At 43.2% G+C, this 24,078-nt stretch overlaps 1 protein-coding gene across 6 annotated transcripts in view; it reads left to right on the top strand.

Moving 5' to 3' along the window:
• The window catches only part of MAPKAP1 (MAPK associated protein 1), a 243,818-nt gene that overhangs the window by 199,625 nt on the left and 20,115 nt on the right, over window positions 1-24,078 (top strand). For 4 of the 6 annotated variants that reach the window (XM_035015806.1, XM_035015804.1, XM_035015809.1 and 1 more), the window contains 2 exons: window positions 1,500-1,640; window positions 16,233-16,370. In XM_035015806.1, coding sequence (XP_034871697.1) covers window positions 1,500-1,640; window positions 16,233-16,370 — 279 coding nt within the window. Of the gene's footprint in view, window positions 1-1,499; window positions 1,641-16,232; window positions 16,371-16,761; window positions 17,225-24,078 lie in introns of those variants that run through there. The other 2 variants (XM_035015808.1, XM_035015810.1) reach the window with 2 other exon arrangements.

Below are 24,078 nucleotides of genomic sequence, written 5' to 3' on the forward strand. Positions count from 1 at the left end.
ACATGACTCTACTTCCCAAAGCCTCAGATGCCTCATCTGTATGATACAGAAAATCAGTACCCACTGGGTTGAATGAGGCTTAAGTGCATGTGTAAAGTGCTTAGCATTCATACACACTGGTTCTTTATGTTATTTTATTTTATTTTTTATTTTATTTTAATTTATTTTCTTTCTTTAGCAAAATTTAACAAGAGCACACCAGCTGCCTGTAGTGCTTGCAGAAGATACAGAGATGAATGAGAAACTTTACTGATTGTCAAAAAGCTTCCAAATTAGGCCAGACTAACCACTCAACAATTTTAGTGCAAGGTTGAATGCGGTCCTTTATGACAGTAGAATAAAAATAATCGTGACTGCTATTTATTAAGTGTATTTTGTGTTCGATTCTTTAAATATATTTGGCATTCTGTGCATGGTAAAAACGGGGGTTCAGAGAGATAAAGTCACTTGCCCAAGATCATATAGCAAGTTAGAGGCAGAGCTAAAAATTGAATTGAATTTTCTGGCTCCAGGGTCCGGTATAAACCAACTGCTATGGAATTCAGGAAGTGGAGTTTGAGCTGCCCTGGGTAGAGTTTTGACAAGTCCAGGGTAAGGTTGGATGGGGGGTGTTCTAGGCAAGGGCCCAGAAGTAGAAAAACCTGGACTTGTGTGCAGTCTGAGGAGTTTGGGAGGAACTGCAAAAGGTATGGATGAGAAATGACAAGTAAAATTGAAAAATTATGTTTCAGCCAGATTATAGACAGCCTTGATTGCTTGGCTGAAAACAATGCCTCATTCAGGAGGCCATGGGAAGTCAGGGAAGATTTTTTAGCACAAGCCTTCTTATTTGTCCCCAGTATCACATATCAGAGTACTGAGCGTGCACAAAGCTCTCACTAAACATTGAATGAGTGAATAAATGATCAAAGCTTTAGAAAGCCATATGAATCAGAAAGTCCTGTGGTGGCTGGATTGCAGAGAGTGCCTGGTGGCCAGAAGGCCAGTGAGGAGACTGTTAACAGCCGTCCAAGCCGGGAGCAGGCTCGTGCCCACACCAGTGGGGACTGGGGCGCAAGACAGGAAGCTGATGAACAGACAGTTTGAGAATCTTGGAAAGCGTGAGAATTCTTCAAGAGCGTGGATTACTCTTATGATCAGAAAAAGTATTATTAGGAGAAGAAACAAGAAGTGCGACCACCCATGCTTTTGTGGTTTTAACTTACTCTCGTGGAGATGGAGAGCTTCTGGCAAGCAGCAGTTTTTCTGTCCTTGCGTATCCCTGCTGCCCAGCCAAGGGCCTGCCATAGAATAGGCAGTGTTTGTGGAATTAATTGTTGAATGATGAATATGCTACCATTCTCTGTTTACTGGAATGGCATTATTAAGTCATCGCTCAGCCTTTTCTTCTCCAAATTAAATAGCCCATATTATTTTAATTTATCCCAAAGCATTTTAAGCAGACACCATTTGCCAAGCCTCATGTATCTTTATGTGTTAAGCTGCTTTTTCCTCCCCAGGTTCAAGGGCAGATGGAGTTTTTGAGGAGGATTCACAGATTGACATAGCTACAGTACAGGATATGCTTAGCAGCCACCATTACAAGTCATTCAAAGTCAGCATGATCCACAGACTACGATTCACAACTGATGTCCAGTTAGGTAAGTGCATGAACTAATGATGGACCTGACCCTTTGTATCAGTGGTCAGCGTGGAAATAGGGAATGAAACAACATCCAACTTTTATGTGACCTGAATGACTAACGGTAATTTGTTTTCAGAGAAAATGTTTAAACAGTGAAATATAAAGTACCTCCTTGTCCCCACCTGAGTGCTCTGTCTTGTCTTCTTTTTTATGAAGCAGAAGATTAGAAATAGAACTAACTTGAGACTCTTTTCAAACTGATTGACTTCTGTGAAGTTCCATAATTCTTATCATTCTGTAATTCTCTTACATGCTATCCTTAGAACTGCTCTGTAGCTTTGCTACTTGCCTTTTTTTGCTCAGGTGAATTCATTGCTTATTCATTCATGCCTTTTATTCAGGAAGCTTTTTAGTGATCTCGGAAGTTATATTTGGATCCTCACCAAATAATCCAGAATTAACTTTCAATTAATATTTGGGATTAATTTGTTCCAATTAAGTGCTAAATTTCTGTTTTGACTTACACATAACAGGAGTAGAAAAAGTGTCATCGTAGTCAATATTACATCAGCAGCCCGGCTGTCATTTACAGGGACCTGCTGTGTAGTAGGCCCTGCGCTAAGTGCTTTACGTACATTTCTGAACTACCTAAAAGGTAGGTATTTTGTACCTTCCCCACCTAGCAAAGAAGGTAGATGAGGTGCCAGAGAGGTGACGTCTCGTGCCCAAGCTCACACAGCAGGTAGGTGGTGGTGTCAGGAGCAGAACACTGGTCTGGCCCACTCAAGTGCATCTGCTCCCTAAGAAAGGACACTGGGAGGAGTGGGGAGCAGTTACGGATGCCAGGCTTAGGGAGCTGACCTGCACCCTGGCTCTGCCACCTGCCTCTGCCACACCGCCCCTTCCCAGGCCTCGTCTGCTTGTGTGTGAAGGGAGGAAGTTTGCACGCCAACTCTGAGGCCCACTAATTATAGGTTTCTCACAGATGCTCTGTACGTGTCTCATAATAAAGTCTTTTGCAGTTTTGGTGTTCGTTTGGCTAATTTGTAATAAGCCTCAAAAATCTTCGAATTAAAAAAAACCTCTTCAGATATTCCTCCCCACCCTGACTGGCTGGAGCTTGAAGCTCACGGACAGGACAGCTGAGTAAGTCAGAGAGGGGCATCAGGCTCACAGCAGCTCTGAGTCGTGGCTCTGCCGGAAGTCGGCTGCGTTAGGCAAATGTCTTCATCTTGCCGAGCCTCGATTCCGTCCTGTCTGCATGGGAGTATCAGTAGCACCAAATTCTTCAGATTGCCTTGGGGGGCAAGTCAGATAGGCCATGTGAAGCACTTAGCACGGGGCCTGGCGGGTGGCAGACCTCCTGTAAATGAGAGCTGTTAGTGGAACACGCAGAGGACAGACTCTGGAGCTAGAAGCCAGGGTTCAAACCCTGGCTCATTTATTAGCTGCATCACCACAGGCAAATGGTTCAGAGCCTCAGTTTCCTCATTGGTAAAGTGAAGACAATAGTCCCTGTCTCATAGATGTGGTACTTAAGGGAATGAAATGTCCTCACACATGCAGAATACTGAGGAAGGCACCTGGCACGTAGCAAGGCCTCAGTAAACACCAGCTGCTAGGATGATGGTGATTCTAACAGACGGACCTGATGAATTAGCACCCAGGAACTTTGAACCAAACCATAGAACCCACCTTTTTTCTCCTTTCTGGGCCTGTTTCAGCCTCCTCACAAAAACAAATAAAATGCTAAATATCTAAAATGGTTTTAAAAAAATGCTTATTTATAATGTTGATTCTTAAAACATAGAAATCCCTGGTGTCTTTCTTCCTGGGGCTGCTTTTCCTGGTTCTTCTCATACAAATAAAAATAATGAGGCTGTTCAAAAAGAAGCCAGATTCAAAAAAAGGGGGAAAGATCCATACTCTATTATTCTACTATATAACATTCAAAAATACACAAAAACAGTGTTGGTGCTATAGTGGTAAACGTAACTGCCTTCCAAAATTACACAATAATCTATTGTGTGGAAGTAATGATGGTGGTTATCTAGGGGGAGAGGAGGCTGTAGTGACTGCAGGGGAGTCTTAGGACGCTGGTAGGTTTCGTTTCTTGATCTGGGCACTGATTTGATTACGTGAGTGTGTAGACTTTGTGGAAAAATCAAGTTATAGATACTCTTAGGACTCATGCACTTTCTCTTGTATATTTCTAATAAAAGTTCACTAAAATAAGAATTCTACTCAGACATCTAGTTTGTGTTTGCCTGCAGTACCTTCCCAGTAACAAAGGAGTGAGTCTAGTTTTAAGAAACCCAGTAAGTAGCCTGGCTGCAGCCAGGGTACAAGGTGGGGATTTTCCCAGGTGAGCATCATCAGTAAGTCCACGGATTCCCGAGGTAAAAAAACAATGCTTTGGAAAGATAACCAAGATCGTGGGCTTCTTTCCCACACATTTTTCCAAAGGCAAAAAAGCCAAATTTTAATTCATCAGATTCTGACGTGTATATTCACTTAAAGGAAGAGGCCCACCAAAGGATCTGTGGGAAGAGCCCTAGTCTGTAGTCAGGACTGGGTTTAAATCCTGCATGAGCACTTACATGCAGTGTCACCTTGGACAAGTCCCTTCTCTTTTCAGTCTTAGTTTTTGTCATCTATAGAATGGGAATTATAACATTTACCTTTCAAGATAGAAAAAAAAGTGTCTGGCCTATAGAAGCTCTATTCTGAACAGAGGCTGGCTTCTCTTAGTGTTGCTAGTATCGTCACTGTTCCCTGTTTTGCCTATGGCTTTCTGTCCTGTCCACCATCTTGAAATTAACCACGTCAGTCAGATTAGGTAGTGGCGCTCTTGGCCAAGTCTCACTTGTAGCTACAGTGGAGGAGACTTGTCAGGTAGAAATGGATGATGACAGTGATGCAGGTATCTCTCCCTAGAGCAGTAGTTCTCAGAAGTGTGTCTAGAAGCCAGGTCTCAGTCACCTCTGGATGTTTCCAGTGGTACACATGGCACCCTCTGGTGGAGAGACATGCTCCAAGGAGCTTCTGAACAGTCAGGTGCTGCCAGAATATGTGTTTCAATTATGAATCTAAGCTCAATCTTTAGCATGATAAACAGAAATTTCATTAATTAGTCCTAAGGAATTTTGTGACAGTCACAGAAACCGTGCCCATGAGTACTATACCATGCAGGAAAGAAAGCTCATTTCCTGTTGCCGTGTAGATGAGTTCCGTATGTGACTTTAGAACCCCTCTCCCTCCTTGCAAAGCAGGTAACACCCTTTCATTTTAACAGTAACAGCAACAAAAACCTGCAGAGTGATCCAGGAATTCTTTCTTTCCAAAACTGAATCTACCGTAAAGTACAGGGCAGCAAACAACGCACCTTTTACGAGCATTTGAGTGAGCAGCTGGATTCTGAGATCAGTAAATAATTTATTTTATTTCAACTGACTAGCCAGGTGCTTCAGATCTTTCCTGACACTGATGGATGGTCTCCTCCACTCATCCATCCTGTGTCAGTCAGAGCAGAGATTTCACTTGCCCCCTGTGGCAGGTTCTTCTAAGTGGTAAGTGTCTGTGTGCGGCATTTCCCCAGCAGCCCTGCTGATTCCACAGAAAACTGCCCATCCACTCTGAGTCCGTGGTATGTAGGAGCACACGGCGGTGGCAGCGAGCAGCATTCCCCAGCTCCTCGGGGCCCTCACAGCTGCTTCTCAGGGTAGACGTGGCCCATGCTCCCATTTGACCATCTGCCATCTGCTTCTGAGAAAGTCAGGCAGGGAGGGACTCAAACTCGGATCTGCAAGACCCAAACTTAGACTGATTTTCCACCAGACTTTTCTGTGATTGAAAAACTTTATTGGAGTCCATTAGTGAAACTTATGGCAAAGACCTGATCTTTTTCAATAATATTAACATGAAGAATTACAGTTTTTGAAAGTGGTTATTTATCAAGTGCTCGTTGCTATGTGCCAGGCACTTTGCTGATCACTCTTCTATTCTTGTCTCCTGTAATCATATCACTATTATTGGATAGTACTGATACTATCTCCATTTTTTATATGAGGAAACTAGGATATAGGGAACAATTACTTGTTAAGTAATGAAGCTGGGATCAGAACCCAAGACTGCCTAAGGCTGAGTCCTGCACCTAACTACTGTATTATGCCCTGAATGCAAATGGCCATTGCACTCATGCTCTATAGTTCTAGGACAGTTTGCAGTATACGGTGAACTTTCACCCCATCACCTTATTTAATCCACACAGAACACTGATGATACTACTCCCATTTCTTGACTCAAAAAAAAACAAGGCTTGGAGAAATAAGTGAAGTAATGTGATGTGTACAGAGAATTTAGTGTTTACTGGCACACAGCTATTACTACTTTAATAAGCACTAACTTTCTTTCCCTCCCTCCCAGCCATCAGGATATACAGTGGGATATCCAGTCCCAGTTCCAGTCCCAGTAACAGAACTGGGACTGAAGCCCAGTCCCGTACAACAGACCCAATCCATCAAGCCATGGATGCCTCAGTCATTAATAACTCGCCTTCACAAAGGAAGTGATTACTTGTTGTTGGCCAGTTCCAAAAATTCTGCACATCCCCACTCTTGTCCCTGCCCTTGCATCTGGAGGTCACGTCAGTGTAGCACGTGCGCTGCTCTTCCATCCTCCGTTCACCTCATTTGTCAGTCCCTGTACTTCTTCCCTCTGGGCCCAGACCTGACCTCAGAACCCTTTCTAACACAGCCCTCTAAGCAATTCCTAGCAGTCAGTTGAAGTTGGTTCTTAAGGTGAAGTCTGTTCACCATCCCTGCTCTGCCAGCCTGGAAAGTTTACCACACAAAACCATCATGCCTAACCATCCCGTGATTTCTCAAAAACCTTCTGGGAATATTTCATCTTGTCTGCTTCCTCTCTGTGTTGGGCCTGAAAGTACTGGTACCCTTAAGTGTAGACTTTTCTTGAGCTTATACCAAGTTGAGGTCATTTCCATTAGCGTGATCTCCCGTGTACCTGATCCCGTGTGCCTGACCATAGGATCAGACACTAGGACATGTCTGCTGCCCAAACATGCCAAGGCTGACAGCTTAAAGTGGGTATGGAGAAAATCAAACTAAAAGGGTCAGATGGTGAATGCCAGCCACTAATTAGGAATGCCATAGTATACTATCAGTAAGTATTTGTTGGCTGCCTGGCAGAAGCTGAATTATGATGCACTAGCCAAGGGGCGGCCGGAAACCCATATAAGAAACAAAGCGGAGAGGACCAAGATACCACCAGTGTATTCCTCTTATTTACACAGTATGTTAGAGCAGTGATTGCAACCCTGACTGCGTATCAGAATCACCAAGTCCCTGACCTCATCCCAGACCTGCTAGCTCAGAATCTCCCCTTAATTATGTGGCTTGGGAAATACAGCCTCTCGGTCTCCAAAGGACTTTCTTGCGAAACCCTTATCTCTTTGTCCAAGGCTTGTTTTTACTGCGTGGGCAGGTCAGCCTGATTTCCCTGATAAAGGGTCTCAGGCTGAGAAGTGCTTTGATAGTTGTGCCACTGTGCTAACTTGATTCCTTCACCTTATCATTTGTCAGGCTAGACCTTCCCCCATGGCACCAAAGGTTTAGGTTACTGAATCTGTAATATCCCGTGAACTCCATCTGTGTCATAATTGCATATATAACCTAACATCATTCCGTAGAAGATATACAGATTCTGGGTAGGATTTACAGATAAAGACTGTATCACAAAATAATCTTGCTGAAAGGTTCCATGGTTACCTCCACTGTCTCTTCATAAAACAATCCATATGTATAATCATAACACTTGTGATCATAGTAGTTATTTATCAAGAGTATCAAGTACAATAGCACATATCATAGAGAAGGCATAGTGGTTTCATCTCATAAACTGACTCCAATCAAGTTTGTAATGGCTGCCCAGAGCATTATGCTGAGGCAGCATCTGGAGCTGTGTCTGAGGGCAACATAAAGAAACTCTGTGATTGATTAAAAATGCCTGCCCTGGGCCTGAGCATGATGAGAGGCAGCATATTTGCCATCTATTGTCTTCCCTGGTTTATCTGTCCTATTGCAGTTATTATTTAACCCCCTAGTCAATACCTACAAGCCAACGCTCAAGGAAGACTTCATTACAGTACCATTTCTTAATGTACAATATGCAGACTTAAAAAGCATGTTAACACAAAGCTAAGTGAGTGAAAGCAAACGGCTGTGGCCTGCACTTTTTTTTTTTTTTTTTTTTTAACTCTGATGCTCTGTGTGGCTCTACGAATAAAATACTTGCCCCTGTTATTTTCCAGTTGGGGTACCTATGGAGTATAGTTCGAGTAATTACATAATCTGGAAATCAGGTTCTTAGCAAGTGGATGGCTTTTCCTTCCATATTTCTCTTTCATTTTCTTTTTTTTTTTTTTTTTAAGATTTTTATTATTTATTTGACAGAGAGAGACACAGTGAGAGAGGGAACACAAGCAGGGGGAGTGGGAGAGGGAGAAGCAGACTTCCCGCAGGGCAGGGAGCCCGATGTGGGGCTCGATCCCAGGACTCTGGGATCATGACCTGAGCCGAAGGCAGACGCTTAACGACTGAGCCACCCAGGCGCCCCTCTCTTTCATTTTCTTACTGAATACTAAGGAGATACCCTCCTCCATTCAGATGCACGAAAATGATCATGAGAGATATTCATCACACTTAGCTCCAAAATCCCTGGGTCCACTGAGTAATTTGAGGATGGCAATTCTAATATCACTTGATTGTTCTGTCCCTGTTGTGACAACATTTTCTGAACCAAAATTTGGAATAGAGCTTAACAAGTACTAATGAGCTTATGAAATAGCAGGACAAATACTATCAAGACTGCCTCCAGAAATTTTTTTTTTTTTTTTTAACCACATTAGTGCTTAATGCAATGATTGGGTTGAGGGAAAATCCCCTGACAGGGAATGTCAGAAACTCAGGGTTTTTCCTAACTGCGTACCTTCCTCTAATTCCCTGCTCCAGATCTACCCTTTTGAGAACACCTGTTGAATAATCCAGGGTTACTATTGACAGACAGGTTCCTCAGGTGGTTGAGAAAGCCTTGAGAGTTGAGAGCCACTGGCATAAAGAAATTAATAAGGGTGGGATAAGGGAGCATCCATCAAGGTTCTGTATTCCTTTTACCATGCCCTCACCCTTCGCACTTGAGCTCCAACGGTGTACTAGTACTAGGGCAGGGCCTGAACATGAGGAAGAGCTGGTCTTTCCCCACTCTACAAGTGATATCATAAATCTCTTAGGAAATGGCATGCTGCTTCCCAACTTGACACTGTAAGCTCACCTGAAGTATCTATTTACCAGGAGCATATTAGTTTGGGAAACTATCTCCCCTAATACACAATCTTTGTAAGTGCCTTCTTTACAGAGAGGGCTTAGTCCTCATCCAGGGACAGGTGTTACTGGGTGAAACGGTCCCAGGTCTCATTCAGTAAGCTCCACCCTTGTGCTGAGCGCTGTGCTGAGTTTGGCTGTACATTCATGGTCTCATTCATGTTCAGGCCACCCCTTGGGTTTCATTCCAAGGATAATGGCCTAGTCAAGTACACTCAGACTTGTCACTGAGTCTCTAACTGACCACACATTGGAACTGGCAGCTCTTAGCTGTGGTTCCCAAAAGGTTTCAGATGGTTAGCCCTTGAATGGAACCAGTGATTCTGGGGCCCAGTACCCCACTTGATCTCAAGAATGTAAGGCTCTACTGGGTCTCATTCTAGTTGTGGCCAAAATATGATAGTCTCATCTATTTTGGGTCCTTAAGGGAGACAGTGCTTTTCATACTGTAATGCATTTGATCACGATGTGAATATACCCACTATATAAACTTAATGCATTGAGACAGGAGAGCTGGTCTGTTTAAACCCTGGCTGATAGTCTGGGAATATGAATTATGGGTATAGCTCTGTCATTAATGGGTGACATCAGACAAGTCATATCCCCACCCTGAGCCTCAATTTCTTCATATGGAGAATGTAAGCCCCAGACTAGGTGATCTCTGAGGTCTCATTAAGCCCGAACAGCCTTTGTATCTGATCCTGTGTGTAAATTCAGACAAGTTTCAAAGACTTGCCTGACTGCTCTATGGATGCTATCGACTGGCTGTGTGGATTCAGCACAATCCACTCCAGCAAAGAGTTGTTCAGTGGCACTCCCAGGGGCTTTTCCAGGCTTTCATAGGCTCTAGGTAACCCGAAGACAAGAGGATTGTGGAATTATATAAAAAGCTACTCCAGGATTTAACAACAGTGGAGCTTTTCTAGTGTTAGATTCAAAGTTGTAGGAGATTGATGAATGAACCACAGCTCATGATGTCTGAGCAAATAAATAATAACTCAGGAAATACACTGAGGCACGGAATATTAAATGCCCTGATTTTTGCTGAATTGGTATTTTAGCTTCTTAGAAGGGCATTTTAAGTGGGCCCTAGGGGAGGTTGTGCCTCCTGAGAGTCAGACGTGGGCCTCTGGGACAATGGTCAGGACACACTCTAGAGTTGATCAGATAGACCTGGGCTTCAGCCCAGCTTTGCCATTTACTGACTTGATTCACCCTGAGTTAAGTACATCATTTCACCTTTCTGCACTTCATCTCTAATGATCTTACTAATAACTGAATGAGCCCTCTTATGTGCCAGGCACTCTGCTGAATTTCTTACATGCTTATGCCACCCCATCTTCATGACACCCTGGGAGTTGGTACTGTTTGTTATGCCGTTTTATAGAGGAGGAGGCTCAAGCTTACTAGGGGAGAAGTACATTCACCCAGGATAACAACAGTGGGAACGCACTGGCAAAATCAAGATCTCCAAACTAATGACCTAGAGACCTTGGAGGCAGTCGGGCAGGAGCATGGGTGGTGGCAGGGGGTTCCCCTAGTGCAAATGTTTCCACAGCTCCAGCTGTGAGAACAGTCTTCCTGATGTCAAATTGAACTACTCCTGGAGGTTGCAGGGAAGAAGTATGGCCAATGACACTTGGTGATGGGAGATTACTACAAGGATGCATAGGGTGAGGGTACTGGTCTCCCCAGCTGGACATTCGTTCTGGATCCTGGTGCTTCCAAAGCTGGGATGTAGAGCAGGTCCCAGAGACAATGCCCCCAGACTAGAGGGCCAGGCAGGTCCCTGTTCACATCCCTCCTGGGGCTCCCTGAGCTCCCTCTCCAGACCCTCATTGCTGGATCTATGCCACATCTCTTAGCCCAGTGCCTAACCCCTATTAACAACAGTCATGAGAAGTAGAGATATAGGTCACCAGCAACGTATTAAGCAGCATTCCAAGCACTTTACAAGTCTTATTCAATCATCACAAAAGCCCAAGAGGTAAGTTCCGTTATCATCACCATTTTACAGTAACTTGCCCAAAGTCAGTCACATGGTTAGGAAGTAAGGAAACTGATACTCAAACTCAAGACTTTCTGACTCTGAAGTCCCTATTCCTAACCTCTCTGCACTACTGCCTTCCTGATTAGAAGTGTGGGAAGCTCTCAGTAAGTCGCTCTACACAAAAGGACCCAGCACAGGGGCTGCCCAAAGTAGGTACCAGTCTATTAGCAGAAGATGATGTACATGCTAATTTCCTTTTATGGGAATCTTCTGGTTAATTAAAACAGACGAGGGTCTCCTTGTGATAACTCTAAAGCCTTGGACAAATGGTTTCCCCAGAGAGTTGTACATACATTAGAGTTGCATTTTTGTTTATTTTGAGCTGTCTTGTTAGGGAAGGATTTATATGCTGGCATTGACATAGGACAGCAATCAGACATTGTTTTCTGCCTTTGACAGTTGGCGTGATAGTTTGCTTCCAGTGAAGTTTGACTCACTGTATCTGGAAGCTGTCAGAAGTGGGAGCATGAAAAGGTCATGACGGATGGCCATGGATAAGTGGGTAGGGGAGGAGAGCTGGTAAAAAAGACAAGGAGCTTCCCTTATTTCTGAGGGAAGCGGCTGACCCTGTCCACTTCGGGCCAGCCCTCACGCTGTCTTCCTCGCTTCCCACAGCTGGTCGGGTGGAGCCTGCCAGGCGCCGTTTGTGCGTGTGGCCCCAGGGTGGTCGTGGTGCCGCCACGGGAGCCCTTCCCAGCGGCTCAGCCACTTGGGTGCTTGAGAACTGCTAGGTGGAGGTAGTCTTCGTTTAGGGCTGCTTTCATGCTTATCAATCACAGGATTCAACGTACTCCCTTCCCCACACTGTAAAAGTTGGGAAAGGGTACTGAATCCTGAAGTAGAAACCAAGAAAATGTCAGCTCCTAAAATGATGTTTGTTTTTATTTTGGGTGAAATTTCTGTTTCGGAAAAATACAGAAAAGGAAAGGATGTAATCCTACTAGCCAGAATTGACCACTGTTACCAGTTTGGAGCGTATCTGTTAGATCTCCTTTCTATAAATATTTTTCCTGTCCTTTTCACTTAGCTTCACAAGAATTTTTCCAAGTCAAAGCTTTTCTCAGACATAGTTTTTCATGGTTGTGTTGTATTCCATCATGGTTGGATTAACTATTCCTCTATTGGCCATTTAAGTTGGAGAAATGTAAACTTAATGAAAGCTAACTTCCGTTGTTTTCTTGGACGTATGTTTATAATCTGAATTACTTAAAAACAGTGCTTAAGTGACACTTTAAGGAGCACGCCTGTCTTTCCTTTGTGACTTTACACAAAAGCTTTAGCCAAGAACATTAAAACCATACTCAGCGGTCATACAGAAGAATATTGATAGGATTTCATCCTCCGGTTTGCCATGTCTGAACAAAAATAGGTGTGTGTTTATTGGCACATTTGAATGTTTATTTGTTCCTTGGTAAAAATCGAAAGAGGATACCAAAGACTAGTTAAGCGGCATTCCTCATTACGTCTGGACCCAACTGAATGAGGCTGTGCAGAGCAGTGGGAAGTACCATACTTGGGAACCAGGCATCTCTGGGCTTAAAAGCTCCCCAACCTTGGACAAGCACCTTCACCCCTCCTAGGGCATTGTTATATAGAACACCTAGCACAGTTCTTGCAGAATAGCATAGTGGCTAAGAGGACAGATTCTAGAGCCAAATTTCCTGGCTTTCTCCTAATTCTAGCTTTGCCGCTTTTTTAGCTGTGTGATCTTGGGCAAGTTACTTAACCTCCCTGTGCTTCAGATTTCTCACCTATAAAATAAGGATAAATACAGGAACCAATGTGATAAGAGTGTCCTGAGATTTGAATCAATGCAAACAAAGGATTTCTAACCAAACTAACATATATTTGCTGCCAGGTAATGTTCACCCCTCTTTGCTCCTGGCCTGGACTGTGGTGCCCGCCTCCTAACTGGTCTCCTCTCCACCAGGCTGCTACCTCCTTCCAACCAAGAAGGACACCTTGGACTCCCAGGGACCCCCAGAAGAGGTCTCTGTTTGCTGCCAGGCTGGGTTCTAGAGACTCTCTTCGGCAGTGGGTTCTGGGTACGTTCAGGAGAATGGGCTCCAAGGCTAGACTGCCTCAGACCCTCCTAAACTGGAAAGCAGAGGGTTGTCACTTGTGCAGCCAGAGCAAATCAGCCCCTGTGGGCGGTGTGCCCTGCTTTAAGAAGCTGAGACTCACACACATCTCAGGTAGGGTGAGATTATTTAATGTACAAAAGGATTTTTCCCATCAGGAAAGATGCCCCTACAGGTTCCTTTAAATAGTGACTCCTCTAGGCAGGCGAGTGTTTTACAGATCATTAACAACTTGACTGAAAGCCTGCAGGGCAGAGAAACTTAAAACTAAAGTGTTGGGAGCCCCTGCCAATGACAGATCAATCCAAAATGAATATAAAGTATCTCTGGAACTAGAAGTCAGTGGGAAAATGTGATTTGATTCAGAAGAAAATCTGATTCACAGGCAACTTGTTTGGAACACAGCAGTTGTTTAAATGGTGTTCCACCTGCCTGCCCGTCTTGAACCTAATGCATTCATCTCCCACATCTTCATCCCCAAACGCCAGAATTGGGGTCCCCTCTGCAAACAGTGACTGCACAATAACCCCCGGGAAGGGCGTCATTGGGAAAGTGTACTTGTGGCCGTGCAGAGCGCAGGCAATTGATGCAGAGATACAGCCCGAAATGGATGAACTATACAGTAACAATTTGCAGATAAAAATAATAGAAGTTAAAGTGTACTTTACATGATAAAAGAAAGATGAAAGAGGATGAGAGTGTGTTACATCTGAGATGGTTACAAAAGTCCTGCTTTGTGAAGTAGGCTCTGTTGAAAAGATTGATGCCATGGGGAGTGACCTTGGCTTGGAGCAGGAGCTGGTGATGTATGTATGAGCATCCCTCTGCTAAATGGACCCAGATTTGTAGCACTAATATACATGGGAGCCCAGAACCAAACTCAGTATGGCAATAAATCAACAGCCACTTTGGGTGTCATTTCTGGTTTATATTCCACCATTGTTCTATCACTTTAATTCATGTCACTATCATCTTTTCATCTGGAACAGTTTTATATAATTTTCCAGTGGAGTTACCTGACAAATCCTATCAAATTAACAAGGTACATTAACAATATTGACTGACTACGGCTTCAGGAGTTGCAGGGCCATAGAACAAAATTTTAAAGCCGTGCCTCTCTGGTGATGATTTTTTTTCACCCTCTCTTTCCGAGAAGGGAATGTGGGGCAGGGTTTATTCCACATAAGAGATATGCACATTTATTTTGCTCTGCTCGTTTTTGACTTTTATAAAAGTCAAAATAAGAAGCAGAGAAAGGAGGGGGGACAAAAAACCAAAAACAACAACAACAACAAAAACCACTTGCTACCAACAGCCTTGGCGTAAGTACTTTTCTTTTTTCAGGGAACTATAGACATGTCCAGATCTTTAACAATTAATGACCAAATTGGAAGGAAGAGTGTAACTGGGTAGTCGTAATCTATTTTAAGTGAAATGTAATAAAATTGGTCTCCTGATACATTCTCACCCTCCTGAAATCATCTAGATCTGAACAGCCAGAGTCCATTGGACTTATGACATTATGCCTAATTGAAATATGGTGTTCCTGAAATATGTCTAGTGACAAATTCCAGCATTCAATTAATAAAAAAATACCAATTGTTCATCTTTTCCAAAGACCACACAGAAATGACCAGGGTTAAGCAACTGTACTGCATTGTCTCCTCTGAAGATAGCAGACGAGACTTTACTGGAGTCTGTCTATGTAGTCTCTTGCCTTTGTCTGACTGCTGTTTGGGACTTCTTTATTCCTAAATTAAAATAGAAATGAGTGTGTGGCAGACCTAATCACTAGAATTTTTTTTATATTTGTTTTCTTGTTTAATTTTAAATTTGCTCTAAGACTATAGTCATTGTGTTACTTGGGTTTTTTGTTTGTTTCTTAATTGAGTGGTTTCTTTTATTGGCCTTTTCTTTTGGTCTACGAAGTTTTCTCATGTTGTATTGAAAAATTTCTGAGTGTGATCCATGGGATGAAATGTATTCATTCTATTGTCTTTTTCTTACAGTATGTACATTTGATAGTTTTAATTATCTCCTATTTTTACTTGATTTTGCTTTTTTCCACTTTGCCTCTGACCTTTAAAGTATGGCCTAAATATTAATTACTTTCAAGATTGTCTCTGGGGCCCATTCTGGAAGGCATATTGAAGGTTTTTGTCTCATTTCATGAACAGATTCCTCAATTTTCAGCAAAAGGGGAAAAAGAGAGCGTATAGCCTAGACCGTGTGTGTCAAGCTGAGCATATACTGCTCAGTGACACTGGGAGAGCAATTGCTGTGCATGCCACAGTTATCCTTGGACACCTTTCATCCCTGGCATTACCTTTGTTCTCCGAAAACCTTTGCTCCCAGTCACTGTACAATATGTTACGTCTTTCACAGCTCTGAAAATGAAACCTGAAGTGCCAGTATTTAACATGCTGGATTCCTGTTATAAAGTCTTTGTTGCATAAAGCTCACACCCAGTGCTGTTTCTCCCTCAGCGGAGAAGCAGTGACCTCCACAGACTGAAGCCAAGCTCCAAGACTTAAACTTGGAAGGTTTTATGTAAAGGACCCTTTGATCCTCCTGTGACTTCCTCTCAATATAGCTTGGATAATTATTTAGTGTCAGAGAAGGGAAAAGATAGAGTTTTCCCTATTTTTAGTGCGTTAAGATTTTTCTAGATCAGGAAAAAAAAAGACCACTGATCAAAATTGTTTTTTTAAATGAACCTTATGTTATGGTTTATTTCATTACAATACAGAGGTGTTATGTAGGGTTAACAATATGTAGGTAAACTGTATTATATCTGTGGTACATCTAGGATGGCATGTTTCTTAATACCTTTTTTGTATGGGTTTTGGTGGTTTCTCCCCCCAGCTCACCCACCCAGGAAACCAGGCTGTGCACTTCTGTGTGCCGTTTAGGGTCTCTTAAGCCGGTGGCATTCCCCAAAGCCGTAAGAAAGAGCTCTTGTTCATCCAATTTAGGATTTACAAAACAGGTCAAATGATTACACTGAAATCACTTACACCTTCCACTTTCTGTGGCTTCTTTTTTTGTCCTCCCCCCACCTCCCCACCCCGGCCTTACAGGTATCTCTGGAGACAAAGTAGAGATAGACCCTGTTACGAATCAGAAAGCCAGCACTAAGTTTTGGATTAAGCAGAAACCCATCTCAATCGATTCTGACCTGCTCTGTGCCTGTGACCTTGCTGAAGAAAAAAGCCCCAGTGAGTAGTCCCTTTTATTTATGTCTCCTTTCTCTCTTCCCCCTCTTCCCTTCTGTGTGCTGGGTGCCAGGAGAATATATTGCCACCGTGTCCTTTTTTCCTTGGGTCTGTTTAATTCATTACCAGAAATTTCTTTTAATCAAACAGGATTGTATTATGGTGCCCAGAGCCTGACATGGGCCCCCATCCTGTTAGGTCTTAATGGCAGCAGAGAACCTCACAGCCCCGCTTCAGACCTTAGGAGCCCCGTCCTGGCGGCTGGGGGCCTGGGGGGCAGGTTCCTGCTAAGAATTTGACTCACGAGAGCCTTCATTTCACTTTGTGCTCCCTTTCTCTTCCCATTTGGGGGACTTGAGCAGTCAGAACTGGACCTGCCTTCCTTCTTTGCCAGATCGAGGGAAGCTGGGAGATTTCCTGTGGCAGCTGAAGACTAGATTTAGATATCCATCAAGCCGGAAGTGTCAACACCCTCCAGATTATTGGCAGCTGCATGACCTACCAGCTCATAATTAAACTCCTGCCTGGTCCTGCAGAAGAGATCGCTGCTGGGTTAGCACTCCTCTGCTTAAATTATCAAAGTAGATACAGCCTGGTTGTATATTTTGGCATATTATATTTTTGCAGTTAAGTAATTGAGTGTAGCATTTAGATTAATCATCTTTAAGACTTCAGTCCCATCGAGAGGCAGAAAGGACACAGATCACACTGAAATCCCTTCATGGAAGAAAAAAGTTTCAACTATACAAGAATTTGTTAGTTGCCTGGGGAAGGCTGCAAGACAGCGGTTGTCAGAATCTGGTACATATTAGCATTGCCTGTGGAGCCTATTTAAAATGCAGTTCTCCAGGGGCGCCTGGGTGGCTCAGTTGGTTAAGCGACTGCCTTCGGCTCAGGTCATGATCCTGGAATCCCGGGATCGAGTCCCACATCAGGCTCCCTGCTCAACGGGGAGTCTGCTTCTCCCTCTGACCCTCCTCCCTCTCCTGCTCTCTGTCTCTCATTCTCTCTCTCTCAAATAAATAAATAAAATCTTATAAATAAATAAATAAATAAATAAATAAATAAATAAATAAATAAAATGCACTTCTCCAGGGCCCATCCCCAGTGGGTTCTTTCTTTTTTTTTTTTTTTTAAGATTTATTTATTTTATTAGAGAGAGCGCATGTGCACAAGTAGGGGGAGGGGCAGAGGGAGAGAATCTTCAAGCAGACTCCCTGCTGAGTGGGGAGCCTGACACAGGGCTCTATCTCACGACTCATGAGATCATGAGATCATGACCTGAGCCGAAACCAAGAGTCAGACGCTTACCCGACTAAACCACCCAGACGCCCCTCCCCAGTGGGTTCTGATTCATTAACTTGGAGGATGATGTGAGCTTCTAATTTTTGTTAATCCCCTTTATTCCCGTGCCCAATGAATTAGGGAACAAATGTTATAAGGAATGACATACTCAAAAGGAACAATAAGAAATATAAAGGCCAGCAAGTGTTTATAATATGGTTCAAGTTTTTGAGATAATACTGACTAAACAGGGACCTAAAGAGCACAGAGCCCCCTGAAGGGATCCTATGGACAGGGCACCTGCCACATTGCCTGATTTATGGGTGGGTGTTTGTTTTGTCAAATCCAGCTGTGCTAGGCTACATAGTCTCCTCCTCTCAACCCATTAGTCTCCAGCTTGGCAAGAAGGGAGAACTTAGTGGTACAGGGGGAAAGGAGGCAGTCCGTGCCCACCTCCTCCCTCCATCCCAGTCAGGAGATTCCTCAAGAATGCTGCCAGAAAGGGCTAGTGAGAAAATTGCTTACTGTTGTGGGGCCCTTGCCTCTGCCTCTAGATAAACATCTTCTTCCTAATTCCTCTCACTCCAGCTTATCAGCCAATAAAGATGTCATTGTTCTAGCATCTTTCTTCCCAAGAATTCAGGATGCTTTGAAAAGTAACATTTTGTAAATTCTCCATGTCTCTGAGAAATGAAAGGCAATCACTTACATGTTGCATAGAGGGATAAGCTGGAATAGAAAGGTTAGGGAAAGAACTAGAAACAGGATTCAGATTTCCTTTACACTCATACAAAGACACTCACTTGCCAAGGAAGGCTGTGTGATTCAGGCACTGAAAGGTGAGGGGTGTAACACACCCCATCTAAGGGAAGGAAGAAAAGATGCACAGCCACCACCTCCCAGTTGCCTCTTCCCATCAGGCAGTCAGGAAGGAAGTATTACGCATCTCTGAGAGTGATGCCAAGTTCCAAGCCTTGGGGATACAGAGCAGACATGGGGCCCACCATTTCAATATCGGCAATCGAGCAAGAGAGTTTTTTCTCTTATTTTCAGACCTACTGGGTGGTTCTGTGTAAAAACTGCACATATGGGTCTTAAAGAGGTTTCGTTCTCTCTCACTCTCGCTCCAGAGATCTAGAATTTGTGACTTCCCTGAACAAAGAAGCACACTGCTCCAGTCAGACATTTCCCAAGTCCCTGTGCCCCTATCACAGTGCTTTCCAAAACCATGTTCCTCAAATCTCTAGGTTCTCGGGGGACCTCAGGGGCCTGGGGGTGGGGGAAGGGACAGGTTTGGGCATAAGGCCTCCCCAGTAGAGCGCTACTCTTTTCTACTTGGGGATTCTACATTTTAAAAGTCAACCAATTAAAAAGGATTTTGCTGCTTTAAAAAAAAAAAAAGTTTGAAAGTTACAGGCTCACAAAATAGAATCCAGACTCCTCAGCCTAGGAGTCTTTACAGACATTGACCACTCCAGGCTCATAACCCCTAATTTCCCATCCTGAATTTGGGCTACAGTCACTGTGAACTGTTTGCACACAAACACACCTTGAATTCTGTGCAGCTGCTGTTCCCACTGCCTGGAATATACCTCCCCGCAGACGCTCCCTCTAGCTGACAGGGGCCTCCAGTTCCTCATGCTTGGCTCCCTCATTTTTCAAGGTCCAGTTCCAGTGTCAGGCTCTCTCTGTACCTTTGTCCCCAGGAGTTTGCCCACATCTCTGGTACAGCACCTCTCAAACTGTGCTGTAGTTACTGACTTGAAGTCTGCCCCTCTCTCCCACCCCCCCTCTCTATCCTCAACTGACTGATCCAGGAAGTGGTTTCTGTATCCTCATCCCTAGCGCTGTGCCTGCAGAATTATCCTCAGTGAATGTTTGCTGTCTTCAAACTGAACTGAATGAGGCCAGAATTTAGAAACCAAAAATTTTTCAGCATAATTTATGTTGTAAAGTGCCCAAAGATGTATTAACTGAATCGGCTTGATGCTGTGTTATTTTTTTTTTATGATTTCCAGTATTTTCATCAAATTAATTCAGTGATTTAATCTAAAAAGTTCATCTTCAAGACCATCATCAGACCACAGAATTAATCTATGGGGCTGCTGCTTCTTCTTCTTCTTCTTTTTTTAAAGGATTAATGGTAACCCTTTTTATCTTTTGTGTCTGTTGAACCTTAGAAAAAAGTTATTTTAACAGCACTAAAGAAATGAAAGTCACTATATTTCATAAGTTTAGCCTGTGATTTTTATCAGCATAGTGATGTATGTTTGTAGCTGAGTTACATCAAAAATTATTCTTGGGGCCTTCTTGAATGAATTATGGCAAGGAGAGAGAGTCTAGAAGTAGATAAGGTTTTTGATTTCTGCAATATATTTCCTTTTTCATGTTTTTATCTCTCGTAACACAAGTGTCTTGCCGAAGACTGGAACGTGTGACCAACTGGAATAATTTAGTTGTGAAAACAGCAGACGTGTTATTAAACAGCCTTCTTCACAAAAAGGCATTAAGTGTTGGGAGGATAATGAAGTTGTCCCGGTCTGTCTTGAGACATGTTTGTCAGAATTTTGAACAGAAAAGAAACGGTTTTTAAAACCTTCGAATATGGCCAGTTTGCAATGTTTATTGAAAAAGCCTCTGTCAAACCATTAATTTGGTCGTCATAAGGAACACAGCTCAAGTTTAATTGATGCCATATCCAAAAAGTATGTGAATAGCAGACTTGGCAAAGGGACTGAGCAATAGAACGCCTGCAGTGAGACACATAATTACACATACCATGGATCAGAAAGACCCAGACTCTGCAGCCAGGCTCCATAAATAGCCGTTCTATGGCTCTCTTTCCTTCCCCTAACTTCTCCCTCTTAGGCTGCGTTCTCAGAGGGAAGATTTATTGCTCTGTCCATGTGAGTGTTTAAGGACCTGGAACTTAATGACTAAATAGATACATGCCTTAGAAGAAATTTGTACATATAAATATGGACTCCTACCAGAGTTAGAGGAGAAAAATCTGTGTATCAAAAGCCCTGAGAAATTAAGAATAAATTCTGCCTTTCTAGATTGGGGGGGGGGGAAAGGCTGCATGCTGCCATTATTACTCAAATCAGTGATTTCGCAGTCTGGTTTTGCTACTCCTTACGATAGCTTTTGCTATTTTGAAGAATGTCACAAACCTCTAAAAGATGAATTCATTTTAATTTATTTTAATTGAGCAAATATATGTACAGCACATAGGAGGGGAGAACGTTCCCATATCAGAAACTACCATGGCATCCTCCATCCTTATACAGGTCTAAACCTAGGCTTTGGATGTAGCAGGCTCTCTTTTTAAAGTGCTAACCTCAAATTCCAGCACTGAAACAAAAGCAGGGGACCTTCCTTTTAAACTAACACCCTTCAAAGACTCTCAGGCTGGATTTAAATAAAGTACCAGGCTCAACCATGCCAGATCTGGTTTTATCATAAGAAGATTGTGCAGGTTTCAAGTCTTTAAAGGAAGCAGCCTATCATTAAGAAATCAGATTTAAACCTTAATAAAGTAGCTGTCCTCTTTATAGCTGAAAAGAGCTCTGTATCTCAATTAAGTATAGATAATAGAAAATCTTAAGGAAGCAACATAATAGAGGTAACCTGATTATGTTCTCTTGCAATAGTATAATTTAAAGGAAATCTGATTCTGTTGATGCTGGTGGGGGATTGCTTGTTTGGTTGTTTTTGTTTTGTTTGTTTTGTTTTGTTTTTGTCCAGAACAGTGTTTGGATACAGGATAGGAACTCTTTGGGATTATGAGTTAACCACAACTGCAAGAGACTGTCAGGCCCTCGTGAATAGAACCTGCTACATATTTGAGATGAGATTCAGTTAAGGTTATGAGTTAAATTAGCTGGGCTTATTGGTGACCTCCCACTTAAATGAATCTTTCTTTTCATAAGTACTTGACAAGATCTGTAAAGTAGTGTATTTAATTTACTAATTAAATTAAAGCTACTGAATAATGATTTGTCCACATTGATTTAGCTTAAATAGAAAAGATCAGCATTGTTGTGATCTTCAGCAACCTTAATGACCAAGCCAGTTAGACACAAAGGCCTCTTGTGTTTTATAGGTCAGAAGTACATAGGTAAGCCCAGGCTGTAATTGAATTGCCTATACTGCACCCTGCAGTTGCAGGTTTCCTTTGCCTTCTCGTTCCATTGTTGCACTGGGCTTAAGAGAATGTTAACGCGGTAATAGGCACTGGGCCTTCCCCATTATACGTCTTGCTATCGAGCGGTTCTGCATGACTAGTTAAAGAAGATGGCAAGAAGATTAATGAAAGCAAGGCTAATACAGAAGGGGGTACTTTTGCAAGACTTCTACAGAGGAGATATTAGAGCTGAACCAGAGCTTGGCTTTTTCTTTATCCTGTGACCTTTGAACCTGCCTTACTGTTGAGAGCTGCCAGGGAAGTCGACATTTTGATTGATGTCGGTACACGAGTCAGTCTTTCCCATTGAATTCCACATCTGCACGAAAATAGCTTTTCCAGCAGAATTCATACTGGCCAGAAGTGATAGCCACGTTGATGGCTGAAATGCTTTTATGTAGTTTTCATTTAAACCTAAAGGTATTTGATGGTTTAATTCACTATCCAGTTTTCATAGATTATAAGCATTCACTTATATGTCCTTAATGGGTTCATCAACTCATAGTGAAAGACCAGCTTTAAGAGTGTTCTTTGCAAAAGAGCTTCAAGCAGGTTTTATGGAGGAGTAAAAGCAGTCATCAAACAAAACCTTCACCATCCTTAAAAAAGAAAAATCAGTCTGAGGGCCCAGGCAAACTGACTTTGAGGTTTTTGTATATAAAGCAAAGTGTCTCACTGTTTCTGGAAAGCTACAGATAGGGAAGTCTGAAATCTTCTTGTGTGTATCCCACCTCAGCCCCAGCTCAGAGGCTCTCTTGATCCACCCAGATGCTGAGTTCCCTGACCTTGTCCTTGGGACACTAGCATTCCATCTGAAAGGGATTGTTATGGTCTACTTGTAAGACAGCCCCGGGCAGATATGAACCTCTTCCTGTGTTCCTACTAATTCTGTTACCTTCCTTGTGGAGCTGCAGGCCATTAGTGTGTGTGTGTGTGTGTGTGTGTGTGTCTTTGAACGTGCCTTTGTGTGCATCCCCCACCCTCTGTCCCAACAAAGAAGAGTAGGGAGAGTGGCAGAAGGACTCAGGTTTTGTTACTAAAATTGACTTGGGCACACCCCAATCCATATTTGAGTCCTCTGATCACCTGATTTCTTTTTTTCCTATTTGATGGGGGTAGTAGTTCTAGCAGAGAACACGTGCGCACACACTGATGTGACAGGCATTCCAGTTCCTAAAAGAGGAGATACCCAAGATTTTGTCATATTCTTTAGTAGATGTTCGTGAGAATAAAAGAGAAATGAGGATGACGTTAGCCACCCCTGGATGAAAGAGCTACAGCCCCTGGGTGATGGGTGGATGGCCACAACCATACCATGTACTGTAGGCCCCAGTAAGTAAGGCACGGGCATTTATACTCACCTGGGCCTGTAACCAGGAAGACCACAGCCCATCCTTAGGCTCGGATGATTCCCAGGAGGTCCAGGTACTCCAAACATCAGGTGGCAGGTACTCCAAACATCAGGTGGACAAGCTATGTAGTGCTTTTATTCTCTGACAAGGACTTACTTCATAAGTTCCAGATCAAATACGGTAAGTACTGCTAGGTTACAGAACACAATGGACTCTAACATATTAAATGCCCCAGTTATTGAATTGCCTTTTCATAAGAGTACTCTGGAGCACAATCAGGAGCAGGCAGTGCCTCATCCTTTTAACAGATATGTTTCCTAGCCCTATTAAAAGGGGTCTTCATCTATCCTGTCAAAGGGAGTCTGCTGGGGTTTTTTAGTTTAATTACACTATCCAATTAAAACTCCTTGCTGCATTTGGATGCGCCTCTCCTTGGGCCTGAGTGGATATGACATTTACAAGGCTCGCCTTTCAAGCAGACAATAGTGTGATTGATGAGGTGCACGTTCAGTGGAGGAGGCGAGTGCCTGTGGAAGTGCTGCTTAGTGCATTTTGATTTATTTATCATCTCCTTCCAAAACAAGGGAGCTGCCGGGGAGATGGGTTTGGGCAACCAGGGGGGACCACCTCAATTTTTCCAAGTGTGTGGGAGGGAAAGACCTGGAGTGTGGCACAGAATAAAGGTGGGGGAAAACTCTAAGCTTGGGGCCAGCATGCATCATCTACTGCCAGGCTGTATTCTTAGGTTCTCTGACCCAGTTTGGTTTCCAGTAACCTCAAGCTGTGATCTGCTGTTAAATAGGCCATCACTGTATTTCAGGGAACAGTTCTCTGGGGCTGGATAACATTGGCCAGGCCCCTGAGAACTCAGCCGGTGGGAACCAACCCA

This window comes from Mirounga leonina, unplaced genomic scaffold, assembly GCF_011800145.1.
Source record: "Mirounga leonina isolate KUSES-001 unplaced genomic scaffold, KU_Mleo_1.0 Mir_170, whole genome shotgun sequence".
NCBI classification, from domain to species: Eukaryota; Metazoa; Chordata; class Mammalia; order Carnivora; family Phocidae; genus Mirounga; species Mirounga leonina.